Here is a 13,779-nt window from a genome sequence, read left to right on the forward strand (position 1 = left end):
GAGGACACCTCTCTCTCTTTCTCCCAGATCCACACAAATCCCAAAACAGGGCCTGTGCAATACGGGAACCAACCCTGAAACAGGTGCAGTACTCTGACTAACCCCCTCGCACAGGGGTTGAAATCAGCCCCTTCCAAACCTTACATGGCCTGAGGGTGGGAAGGGCCATTCCCAACGGAAAGTCCAGATGTATTTTAGGAGGAAGGGGGAGTAGATGTCAGGTAGTCTAAGTTTTCAAGGGAACCTCAAGAATCTGGGAGCTAGCCAAAGCGAAAGATGTACTGGGAACAAAGAGCTGAAGCTGGGATCAAAGTGGCAGCTGGGGTCACCTAGAGGGAATGAGACGGTCTGGGTGGTTGGAGGAGCCAAAACTGAAGTGAGTCTTTAAGGTTCAAGAACAATAACAGAGACCCCCCCAGAGGAGAAACTCAGGGTCTGCTCCAATGACATCACTTGCTGGGAAATGGGGTTCCTTTTGAGCCAACTGAGAAGGCAAGGACTCAGGACCCCATGCCATACCATGATGACCCTTCATGATCCACACCCTGTGATGACCCATGCCCCCCTCACATCCAGAACCTGTGACCTGGGGCTCCTGCAGAGACAAGGCCAGGCCCAGGAGAGGCCCCAGCTCACGGCACTCAATGGAGTTTGTGTTTCAGGACAAGACATCCTGGACACAGCTCTACAGTGACACACTCATCCATGCGCCCCTCCCACACACAGATACAGACACAGGGCCTCCACGGCTCCCGGTTCCCACCTGTGAGTCTGCTGCACCCTATGTGGTTCTAGGACGTGAAATCAGTATTTTGGCTCCCATGTGGCCCCTACACTTCACCTGGTGAGCCGTGATGGGGGGTTACCATCTCAAGGGTTCTCAAGCGCCACGGTGACCTCTCACCACTCTTGCCACCTGTGCCAGCTTTGGATCTCCACCCTCCTGCTCCTCTACCCCATCCTGGGGAGGTGCCAGCGCCCCAGTCTCTTAGAAATGAGTGTAAAGAGGCACTGGGGTTACAGAAGACAACATTTACTCTCTCTAGTTATGTACAAATGGCCAGAGCCGCCTCAGACTGTTACCTTCTTCTTGGACTTCAGCTCGTCCCCTTTTTCAGGCATGCTGTCCCTGTTTCGAGACTCTCTTGTGGCGTAGTGGCTGAGCACCATTTGCCGAAGGCTGCTGTGGTCCAGGGGCTGCTCCACTGCACCAAAGACGGGACCCGTGTGAGGAGTTCAAAAATCAAATGCAGCACAGCAGGAGGGTGGGCTTCCTTCCCAGGGCTAGCGCCCCTTTGCCCTGTTCAAGGAACTTCAAGCCTGGTTTGGTGACGCCCCACAGCACTGGGGGTGGGAGTGTGAACATTCTCCAAGTTCAGGGAGAGGGAGGACAGGCAGGGATGTGCTGCTCAGGGATGGCCAGACAATAACTGTCTTTTTCCTCCCAGACGAGGATGTGAAGGTGAGTTGGATTTAATATCAAGGAGATAGGGCTACCACGTGCAGTTGCTCAGGATGTAGACTGCACAAAGACACCTGTTTCTGCAGGACTGAAACCCACGCCCCCCCCCCCCGCCACACACACACAAACACACACACACACACACACACACACACACACTTGATTGCCAAGCCACATCTATCCAGCAGGGGTGGCTTTTTCTAATTAATCTGCCTAGAGGGGCTTCTCTCTTCTAATTTATACATGCAAGCCATAGAAGCGAGTGGGCTAAGAAAACCTTTATCAATATTCCCTTGAACAGAAATGAAGATATCATCTGTATATTCCTGACCTTGTGAGGACAGTGTTATCAATGGCTGTTCTCTGACACCCTCCTCATTTAAGAACTCAAAGGGTCAAGGGAAGCTGTGCTAAGGTGGCTGACACCAGCCCTGGTTTTCACTCCTGCTAACTTTCAGTTGCCTTGAATAAGTCAAACAGATGTGTGTACACCTGTGCATCTCTGCATATGCACATATTGGCAATTCCCTCCCTCCATTCTTGGCACACCTGCACACTTGAAATGCTGCTCACAGAAGAGGGGAAACTTTTTTAAAAACCAGTTTTTCCCCTCTGGTTACTGAAATCACACAAGGTCACTGTAAAAGAAATTCTAAGCAATGACAGAATTAACTCAGAAATACAAAGTTCTCTGCAACCCACCACCCAGAAATACCCACTGCAAGTCAGCATATACACCCTCTTCATTATTGTATATATAATCAAGACACTTTCCTTCCCTTCTTTCTCCTCCTCCTTCCTTTTCTCTCTCCTCTTCTCTCTCTCTTATGTACCAGGTTGTGAAAGGCGGTCTTGTGCACTGTAGGTTTTACACAGCATCCCTGGACACTAGATGCCATATACACACATGTCACGTGTGTATCATACACACATAAAGATGTCAGTTCATGTCAGCCCACAGCATTCTTTTTAGTGGCTGCAGAATATTCCATCACACGCATGGGTGAACTGTAACTTATTTAACCAATCTCTAACGGGCGAGCGTTTCAGTCATTTCCAGTTCAGCTGCCCTCCTACTTCCACCTTCGACCCTTGAGTAAGTTTTTCTCTGAAGGACCAATCCCCACAATCAAGATTACAGACTCTACGCATGTATCTGAAATCCAGGGTAATTATTAGGTAAGCCCATTTCACCTGTAACCTGCCTTCACTAATCAAGGTCATTTTCTTATTGGTACAAACGTCTCGCTTGTCCTCCAGGCAACATGTAGCCTAAACAATGTGTCTGCCTGAGTTGTTTTCTAGGAGCTTGGGTTCAGCTGTGTCTAGTTCCAGCTGAGCAGGTTAACCCTGGATAGAGCCACAGTCCTTCCACTGAGCACACGTTGAGTGTCGCTGGATGACATCTTGAACACACAGAGGCCCATACTTAGTTACACCTCTACAGAACCAGGATTAGGGCACCACTTTCCAATCGCCTTTCCCCACATGTTCCATGCCTCAGATCACCAGGCATCTTTATTCTTTATCCCATAAACACCAGAGCCCCTTGCTTTCTGGGAGGCGGATCTTGGAGATTTGTCTCCCCATCTCCTCTCCTTGGCTTTGCGGACTTGCGAATGAAGCACCCTCTCTCTGCTGACCCTCCATGTCTTGGCCTGGCTTGCTGCGCACAGCAAAAATGCAACCTGGCTCAGGAACATAACCACTCCTCAACCTTCCCGAACATGTTGCCAAATTGCCCACCAAACACCATGTGGGGCCAGAATTTACCCCCACCTCCAGAGAGAAGGGCTAGTTCCCTCAACCCCCACAAACCGCAGTACCACCAGCTTCTGCTTCCAAAAGTAAAGAAGATCCATGTGCCTGCGCCCGCAGGGCTACAGTTTATCTCTGGTGAACCAAGCCTCAGCTGCTTCAATCATGGGATAGGGGGACACAGATGGGTTGGGGAAAGGAGATCACAGGTGGAGCGAGACTCAAGAGCATACGGTGAGGGTAGGAAATGGCATCAGGGAATCTCATCTGCTCATAACTTGCCATCTTGGAAATTTTGGCTACTTTAAGGTTCATGAAATGGTCACAGAGTAGTTGTAATTTTTTAAAGTATCCGAGATAACTAAACTTCAGAATCTGTGGCTTTGTCATCATGCTGTAGAAAGAAAACTCCAGGTAAGAAGAGAACTCACCTTCATCCAACTTGTCGCTAAGGGGGTCAGCCCCCAACACTGGAGGGATGACCTTGATGGGTTCTGCAGGCTTGAGGAGGGCGGAGCCGCCCCAGAAGGGGTTGAGGAAGGATGGCTGGACCTCCGCCTCTGCTACTTCCATTTCCATAAGCCGCTTGTAGGATTCTAACACCAGCAAGTCATTGGTCTTCTTCTCAATGATGGCTGGAAAAAAGGTGTAACCAAGAAGTTTGCCAGAGACCTGGGTCCTAGGGGAACTAGAGGTAGCGCTCCCTGCTGGAGAGGAAGAGAAGTAACAGGACGGGGGCAGGTGATGAATGCCTATAAGGACAAGGGCTTTCTCTTGGGTTACATCATTCATTCCCTAGAGAGCGCAATTTGGTTCTTGAGAGGCAAAACCAATCTCTTTGATGTATAAGGCACGATGTACATAAAAAACATGAACAGTTATATGGTATATCAACTGTATGAAAATTCCATAAGGAAGAGCAGGCTCCATAGCGGACAATAATAAAAAGAAGGTTGAGGAACTTTTTTTTAACCCTAAAAATTGGGAGCCGTGGGCAAACTCTGCCTTAAACTACTGATCTTTTCCTCAGTGCTCTGAGTTTGGGGGAGCTGTCCTTCCCACTGTGTTTCACAGCCCCATGGAGTCATCAGAATAATTCATTCATTCATTCATTCATTCATTCCACAAATGATTATTGGATGCTTATCAGACCAGGCACGGTGCCTGAGACGCCACGAGGCATGGAGGGAACACAATGACCATAAACAATAACAGAGATGCAAACCCTGAGGAAGCTCATGAGCTTCAGTGTGAATGGGAAGAAGGAGAGAAGGGCAAGTCAGCAAATAAACACACACACTCCTCACTATCCAGATGCTTGTCATCTGAATTCAGTAACTATTGGGTTTAAGGGTTGTTTTTTTTTTTTTAATTTTCATATAACGCATACCGTTTCTCTTCTCTCTGAAAATCAGGGACCAAAAAGATTCACATCTGAAACTTGCTATTGGTTCTCAAGAACCTCCTCCATTCACACAATGAGAATTACCTGTATATAGAGACAAACTAGGCAAGGATTAAGTAATAGAATTGCTATGAGAGTGAGTACCAGACCACCTGACCTGACTCATGAGAAATCTGTATGCAGGTCAGGAAGCAACAGTTAGAACTGACGAAACCACAAACTGGTTCCAAATAAGGAAAGGAGTACATCAAGGCTGCTTATTTATTGTCACTCTGCTTATTTAACTTATATGCAGAGTACATCATGAGAAACACTGGGCTGGAAGAAGCACAAGCTGAAATCAAAATTGCCAGGAGAAATATCAGTAACCTCAGATATGCAGGTGACACCACCTTATGGCAGAAAGCGAAGAACTAAAGAGCCTCTTGATGAAAGTGAAAGAGGAGAGTGAAACAGTTGGCTTAAAACTCAACATTCAGAAAACTAAGATCATGGCATCTGGTCCCATCACTTCATGGCAAATAGATGGGGAAACAATGGAAACAGTGACAGACTATTGTGGGGGCTCCAAAATCACTGCAAATGGTGATTGCAACCACGAAATTAAAAGATGCTTGCTCCTTGGAAGAAAAGCTATGACCAACCTAGACAGCATATTAAGAAGCAGAGACATCACTTTGCCAACAAAGGTCCATCTAGTCAAGGCTATGGTTTTTCCAGTAGTCATGTATGGATGTGAGAGCTGGACTATAAAGAAAACTGAGCACCATAATTGATGCCTTTGAGCTGTGGTATTGGAGAAGACTCTTGAGAGTCCCTTGGACAGCCAGGAGATCCAACCAGTCCATCCTACAGGAAATCAGTACTGAATATTCATTAGAAGGACTGATGCTGAAGTTGAAACTCCAATACTTTGGCCACCTGATGGGAAAAGGTGACTCATGTGAAAAGGCCCTGATGCTGGGAAAGACTGAAGGCAGGAGGAGACGGGGACGACAGAGGATGAGATGACTGGATGGCATCACCGATTCAATGGATATGAGTTTGGGTAAACTCCAGGAGTAGGCAATGGACAGGGAGGCCTGGTGTGCTGCAGTCCATGGGGTCGCAAAGAGTCAGACACAACTGAGTGACTGAACGTAACTGATGAGAGTGAATAACAGTGGGTACAGCAGGACCAGCCTCAGATGGAGCAGCAGAGAGGGGCCTTGCTGGAGAGAGGACATTTAACCTGAGATCTGAGAATGAGGAACTGGGTGTGGGATAAGTATCCTAGGAACAGCCCATGCAAAGGCCCTGAGGTAGAATTAGTTGGGGGAGAGATTTGGAAATATAGAGAGGAGAACAGTGTGGCCACAGGAGGTGAGCAAAGAGGAAGAGCAGGACAAGGGATGATGAAAAATGTAAGCAAGGGGACTTTCCTGTGGTCCACTGGTTAAGAACCCACCTGCCAATGCAGCGGACACCAGTTCGATCCCTGGTCCAGGAAGATCCCACATGCCTGGGTCAACTCAGCCTGTACACCACAACTACTGGGTCTGAAAACCCTAGAGCCTGGGCCCCACAGTAAGAGGAGCCATTGCAATGAGAAGCCCGTGAACTGCAATTAGAGTAGCTCCCTGCTCACCACAAGAGGAAGCCTGCACACAGCAGTGAAGACCCAGGGCAACCAAAAATCAATAGTAAGTAAAAAATTTTTTTAAAAATGTAAGCAGGGGCCAGGCTATAAAGAAGTTGATAGGCTGTGGGTAAGAAAGAGTTAATACAGCAAAGTCTGACTTCTCTCCTTCGAAAAGGTTGCTTAGCAGTTTGGTCCTTGGACAGTATCAGGGAACTTGGATTTCAGGAAGGTCCCCACCACCATTAACTGTTAAGAGAGGCTCATCATGCCTTTGTTGTTGTTCAGTCGCTCGGTCGTGTCGGACTCTTTGCGACCCCGCGGACTGAATCGCACCAGGCTTCCCTGTCCTTCACTATCTCCCAGAGTCTGCTCAAACTCATGTCCACTGGGTCAGTGATGCCAGCATGCTTAATCTGTCTATTAAAAAATGTAGCTTATGCTATAAATACTTGCTGTTCTTTCTGGGGTCTGGAACTGGGGTATGTGCCAGGCTGGAGGTGCCTGTATAATCAGCCTCCCCACCGCCAAGCGATGAGTAGACAATGAGCTTCCCTGGTTGACACCATTTCACTTGTGTTGTCACAACTCATGGCTGGGGGGGATTAAGCACATCCTGGGAGACGACCCTTGGAAGCTTGCTCTTGATTTCCACCATGCTTTCCCCCAAGCTCCTTTTTCCTTTACTGATTTTTCTCTGTACCTTGTGGCTGTAATAAATCATAGCCATGAAAATATGACTATATGCTGAATCCAGGAGCCCTCCTAGTGAATCCCTGAAACTGACGGGAGGGAGGCGTCTTGGGAACCTCCCAAACACAGATGGTATTAAGAACCTTCGATTCTATTCTAAGAGCGGTGGAAGTCATTCATTCTAAACTGGCATGATCTCTGTGGGTGCATCTCCCTCTCTCTCCTGAGCTCAAGGCCTAGAAATGTGTATTACAGTTAATAGGCATTTGCTACATGCCAGGCACTGCTCTGAGCACTTTATTTCTTTCTTCCCAATCTGAATGCTTTTCATTTCCTTTTATTGCCTTACTGCATTATCGAGGACCACCAACATAATACTGAATAGGAGTTGTGAGAGCAGACATCCTTGCCTTGTTCCTGATCTTAGAAGAAAAACATCCAGTTTTTTTTTTTTTTTTTTTCACCACTAACTATGAGGTTAGCTGCAGGTGTTTCTGGAGATGCCTTTTATCAGGTAGGGAACTTCCCTTCTAGTTCTAGTTTGTTGAGAGTTTTCTTATTATGAATGGATATTGAATTTTGTCAAATACTTCATTCTGTATCTATTCACATGATCATGTAACTATGTCTCTAAGAACTACTTATTTATTTAACCTTCCCAACATTTTTTAGATGAAAAAACTGAGGCACAGAGAGGTTCAGAAGATTTCCCAGATAATTCCCTGATGGTCCAGTGGTTAAGCATCTGCTTTCCAACACAGGGGATGCAGGTTTGATGCCTGTTCAGGGAACCAGGATCCCACATGCCACGGGGCAACTAAATGCTACAACAAAGATCCCAATTGCTGTAACTAAGACCCAATGCGGAGAAGGCAATGGCAACCCACTCCAATACTCTTGCCTGGAAAATCCCATGGGTGGAGGAGCCTGGTGGGCTGCAGTCCATGGGGTCGCTAAGAGTTGGATACAACTGAGCAACTTCACTTTAACGCATCGGAGAAGGAAATGGCAACCCACTCCAGTGTTCTTGCCTGGAGAATCCCCGGGACGGGGGAGCCTGGTGGGCTACCGTCTATGGGGTCGCACAGAGTCGGACACCATTGAAGCGACTTAGCAGCAACAGCAGCAAAACCCAATGCAGCCAATAAAGAAATATGAAACACACACACAGACTCAAAAATCCATGTTTAAAAAAAAAAAAACAACAGTTGCCAAAAGTCATACAGCTAGTAAAAGTAGAACCACGATTTGAACTCAAGCAGGTTGGCTTTAGTGCCAAGGCTTTAGTGCCAGGCTTCACCACCAGGCTCACTACCTCCAAAAGAACAAGTCCTTGTGCCTGCTCATAGAAATCTCTGGAAATGGTTGCTAAGAGTTAGTGGGCTTGACTCACCAAAGTACTGTGGGAGGTTGATATCCGTGACTTTCCCCGTCTCCCCTAACTGCACCAGGATCTTGGTGGCATCACAATTTATCTTCTTAAACAGGTTCTCCACTGAGTTCTTGAGATACTCCAAGGTCTTGGTGATCTCCCTGTAGTCGTTCTCGTACATGTCTGCCTCCTCCGTGGTCTTCTTCAGTTTCTCCTATGGCAGACCCCCAGTTCCCATCCAGGTCATCCAGGTGGCCACTCTGGCTGGGCTCAGCCCTCATATGTGAGAGTCTGAAACAGGGTCTCCAAACTGCAGGTTTGCAAACCTCTAAGGGGCTTCCCTGGTGGCTCAGACAGTAAAGAATCCACCTGCAGTGCAGGAGATCCAGGTTCGGCCCCTGGGTTGGGAAGATCCCCTGGAAAAGGAAATGGCAACCCACTCCAGTATTCTTGCCTGGAGAATCCCCATGGACAGAGGAGCCTGGCTGGCTACAGTCCATGGAGTCTCAAAGAATCAAACACGACTTAGAGACTGAACTGAACTGAACTGAGCGACTAACACTTTTCATACAAGGGGTTGCAAGAACAATTTAATGGGCCTCAATCCACATTTTTTAAGTGAAATAAAATAGATCAGAAAATAAAGAAAGACAGGAGAAGATGCTAGTATGCACTGGAAGTAGAGAGGATAGATATTATTTAATGTAAAGATTTGTTTCACTTACATATGTGTATGTGTGTGTCTGCATGTCTACTGGATTGCAGCATTTTTTAAAAGCTGTTGACTCATTTTTTAAAAATGAAGGCCCACGGGAAGAAATATATTTACAGTGCAGTCCAATACATTCACACACTGTTGTTCAGTCGCTAAGTTGTGTCCAACTCTTTGTGACCCCATAGACTGGAGCATGCCAGGCTTCCCTGTCCTCCACTGTCTCTCAGAGTTTGCCCAAGTTCATGTGCATTGAATCAGTGATGCCATTCAACTGTCTCATCCTCTGCCGCCTTCTCCTTTTGCCTCCAATTTTACATGTGTGTTGCTGCTGCTAAGTCACGTCAGTCGTATCCGACTCTGTGCGACCCCATAGATGGCAGCCCACCAGGCTCCCGTCCCTGGGATTCTCCAGGCAAGAACACTGGAGTGGGTTGCCATTTCCTTACATGTGTGTATTTATATACATTTATCTAATCAAATGAAATTAAAGTTTCACAAATCAATATTCTTATTGTGTGTTCTAATATTTTCCATTCTGTCTGTTCTATTCCGTCTTGTTATCTTTAAACGCTGTGGCAATCCAACAAACCGATTTCACCATTCAGTTTAAACCACATTACTAGAGACCAGCGGTTCTCAAAGTGGCGTCCCAGGACAAGCAGCAGCAGCTCCATCAGGGAACTTGTCAGAAATGCAGGTTCCTGGGCTCCAGTCCAGACCAACTCAATCAGAGGCTCTAGGTGTAGGCTCAGCAATCTGTGTTTAATGAACCTCCAGATGGTCCTGGACACATGGTAAAGTTCGAGAACCTCTGTGAGTCCACTGATCACAATTTCAGTTTCACATTGGTATCACCTGGGAGCATTAAAACATTGGCTGCCCAGACCCCAGCCTCAGACATTCAGACATCCTGGTCTGGAGTGCCGCCTCGGCACTGGGAACTTTAAAGCCTCAAAGGTGATTCTGACTGGCAGCCCAGACTTGAGAATCGCTGCTCTAGGGTAAGTGCTTTGACGGCTTCCCACCTCTCTCCCTGGTTCTCAGCTTGCACAGGTGAACTGGGCCCTGGAAGGATCAGCCTTGTCCCTACTAGGTCCATATGGACCATTCCAAACAAGGATGCCAGAGGGCCCTACCCACACTCCCATTTCCAGGTGAGGGAACTGAGGTTCTGAGGCAAGGGAGAAGGAAGCCATGATTTGAACTGTCCCTCAACCACCACACCGGGCAGCTTCCTCTGTCCCAGCCACTGGAATATTCAGTTCCCAGGGCTGAATTTCCTCAGATGTCAGCCAGAGCCCCTCCTCTCATTCTAAAGGTGTAGTAAAAGATCACATGGTTAAAAACGCTTTTTAACAGCCTGATGTGATGTTGATAACACATGTATGTGTGTGCATGCTCAGTCACGCCCAACTCTCTGTGACCCTCTAGATTGTAGCCCACCAGGCTCCTCTGTCTATGGAATTTTCCAGGCGAGAATACTGGAGTAGACTGCCATTTCCTCCTCCAGGGTATCTTCCCGACCCAGGCATCGAACCCTCATCTCTTGTGACTCCTGCATTGGCAGGCAGATTCTTAACTGCTATGTCACCTGGAAGGCTTGGTAACACATGTCCGGCACCTAAAATGTTCCGAGCACTTTACACACACCTTCTTAACTAATCCTCACAATTGCCCCAGTTTCCAGATGAGGAATACTGAAGTCAGAGAAGATAAGTGAACTTGTGCTTACGTCATTTGTGTTGAGTTGTCTAAGAACCTGACCTTGGGCTCTTTATTTAAGCAATTATTTAGTAACAAGATGATGGTGACTTGAGGCTTTATTGACTCACAGGATAAACAACAATAATAATAGTTATGTTTATAGTTCTCTGCCCTGCAGTATGCCAGGCATGTACATGCAGGATTTTATTCAATCTTCACAGCCCTACAAAGTGAGTACAATTATTATTCCCATTTCACAGGTGACAAAACTGAGGTTCAGAGAGGTTAAGTCAACTTTCTCAAAGTACTAACATCAGGAAGTAACTCTTCTGGGAATCATACCCACGCCTTTGTTCCCAGGACCTGGTTGCTTAATTTCTATGCTAAACCTCCGGTGAAAGGACTGATTCCACCACTTCTCTCAGAGGGGACAATGAATGGAAGGTGAGTAGAAAAGGTTCCAAGAGTAAAGGAGATGGGCGTGATCTTTAGTAGGGGGTAAGAAAAGTGGTTCTAAGTGAGCCCATTGCTATTAAAACAAATTCTTTTGCTAAGAGTATTTGCATTTGAAAAGAGGCTCCAGGAAAGCCCAATGAACAAAGAGTTACTGGAGGACTTCAGACAGAGGTTGGGCGATGCTTGGGGTTGTCTGATCAGCCTCTCCAAGCTGTATCCCCCATTAGGCCTTCAAAACCCCACGATGCAGAGCAGCAACAGTCCCAACCCCAAGGAAGCATGTGAACACTGAGTGGCCAAGAGTCAAGGATGTGGGATGCCAAGTATGTGTCCAACTTGAGGGGGGTCTCCTTGAACTTGGGCCCTGCCTGCAAGTCTACTTTCCCCATTCCCGAATCCTGGGAGAAGTTGCTGAGCCTGAGAGGTGCTTTGCTGCCCTCCAGTGGTGCATTAGAGAATGGCAGGGCCGTCCCTGTTCACCACCTGCAATGCCAATAACAGAAATCAGCTACAGAAAAAGGAAGGGAAATGACCCGTGAGCATAGTTCCTGGGACAGGAACTATTGGATTAGAACAGGGCTTTGCAATCAAACTCTGTGGTTCATATCTTTCTCAGACACTTGCTATCCATTCTCCCCTTATACCTTAATAACAAAATGGTTATCATTTCAGTGTAGCAATGTGCCAACTAAAAGCTGTATTTCCAACCATCCTTTGAAATAGGAATGGCCAGTAAGACACAGATACAGATGCTATTGACTGAAAATTCAAGGAAAGAATTTTTAAGCTGACTAAATCAATTAGCAAGGCCTTTTTTGCCCTCCCTACTTTCTTTCTGCTTGGAATGTATATGTGATGGCTGGACCATAATACAACCATGAGGCATCGTTGGGAATGTAAGCCACACACTAAAGATGGCCAAACTGGAAGGAGAAGCCTGATTTACTGATAACATCATGACCGGCCCTAAAGTGCTAATCTCCAGATTTACATTTTAACAAAGTAAATAAACTTCTATTGCACAGACAGTTATTTTGGGTCCCTATTATTAGCAGCTGAATGCAATGCAAAGCTCATACAGTATTGCAACTCCGTGATGATGGGGATTGCTTCTCTGAACCTCAGTTTCCTCATCTGTAAAATAGATCATATCACCTACTTCATAGTGTTGTTGTGAGGATTAAATGAGATAGTGCAAGCCAAGCCCTTAGCCCAGTGTCTTGTGCATAGTAATTGCTCAGGAAATGCTCGTAATTACTATTATTGATTGAGAACAGGCCACAGCTAGGACAAGGGAGAGAGAGAAGTAAAGACAGAGGCAGAGATCTGTTTGGAACTCAGGGATGAAATTACCGGCACAAGGGCCTGGGATAGGCTTCCTGATGTGGGAGAGTCTTTAAAATGGAAAAAGCAAGCCTTTGTCTTTTTTAGGAACAAAAGTTTGCAGCAACATCTGCAGCAGAGGCTGCCTGTGACAAGGGGTCATAACATGTCAAGACATGACTCAGGCCAGTAGTCACAGGACAGACATCTTACTGCTACTGAGAATCAACTGACAGGCCATCAGACAGACAACAGAGACTCCCAAGCCCTCCCTCCCCAGGCTGGTCTTACCTCCAGCTCTCTCAGGATGGAGTAGCTGTCATCATGGGATGATTTCTGCTGGGATCGCAAGCGCAAGATCTCATTCTGCTCAGGAGAGAACCAGACCATAAGGAAAAGTGGAGTCCCCCTTCCTAGCACACCTCAAAATGAGCCAGTGCCTTGAAGAGTTCATGAGGACTTATTTTATTTTTTAAAAAATATCTAGAATATATTTTAATTTATTTTTAATTGGAGGATAATTGCTTTACAATGCTGTGTTTATTTCTGCTGTACACAATGTGAATCACCTATAAGTACATATATATCCCCTCCCTAGAGAGGATTTCAGAGAAGGCAATGGCACCCCACTCCAGTACTCTTGCCTGGAAAATCCCATGGACGGAGGGCCTGGTGGGCTGTAGTCCATGGGGTCGAGAAGAGTCGGACACGACTGAGCGACTTCACTTTCACTTTTCACTTTCATGCATTGGAGAAGGAAATGGCAACCCAATCCAGTGTTCTTGCCTGGAGAATCCCAGGGACAGGGGAGCCTGGTGGGCCGCCGTCTATGGGGTCGCACAGAGTCGGACACGACTGAAGCGACTTAGCAGCAGCAGCAGTGAGGATTTAAATTATCCATTTCAAGAAACCCCAGAACCCCTGGACCCCTCTTAGGTCGATGGAAGTTTTCTGATGCTTTTTAAATTAAAAGGAGGATGAGGGCATGAGTGGGTGGGTGCTTCTTCCTTTCTGGAGAATTGCCTATAATCAATAGGATTTGCTGCCATGGTGGCAATGTTCTATCTGCACTGTCCAGTACCTCAGCCATTAGCCACGCACAGGCACAGAGCTCTTACAATGTGGCTAGGACCAATGAGGAACTTATTTTTGGATTTAATTTAAATTGATTTAAACTAAAATCTCCCATGTTGGTGGCTACGGTAATGGACAGACAGCTCCAGAGCAGGGGTTCTACAACTCTACCGTGAATCAGAATCACCTAGGGGTTTGT

At 46.7% G+C, this 13,779-nt stretch overlaps 1 protein-coding gene across 1 annotated transcript in view; it reads right to left on the bottom strand.

The window, feature by feature from the left end:
* Positions 1-1,012: 1,012 nt before the first annotated feature.
* Positions 1,013-13,779, bottom strand: part of CCDC63 (coiled-coil domain containing 63) — a 37,993-nt gene continuing 25,226 nt past the window's right edge. Inside the window, exons 9-12 of the mRNA XM_027513537.1 lie at positions 12,798-12,872; positions 8,330-8,522; positions 3,652-3,855; positions 1,013-1,205 (exon numbers count right to left, since the gene is read on the bottom strand). Of these exons, the coding sequence (XP_027369338.1) occupies positions 1,072-1,205; positions 3,652-3,855; positions 8,330-8,522; positions 12,798-12,872 (606 nt within the window). The 3' untranslated portion in view covers positions 1,013-1,071. The remainder of the gene's footprint in view (positions 1,206-3,651; positions 3,856-8,329; positions 8,523-12,797; positions 12,873-13,779) is intronic.

Source organism: Bos indicus x Bos taurus, chromosome 17 (genome assembly GCF_003369695.1).
Source record: "Bos indicus x Bos taurus breed Angus x Brahman F1 hybrid chromosome 17, Bos_hybrid_MaternalHap_v2.0, whole genome shotgun sequence".
Taxonomy (NCBI): domain Eukaryota; kingdom Metazoa; phylum Chordata; class Mammalia; order Artiodactyla; family Bovidae; genus Bos; species Bos indicus x Bos taurus.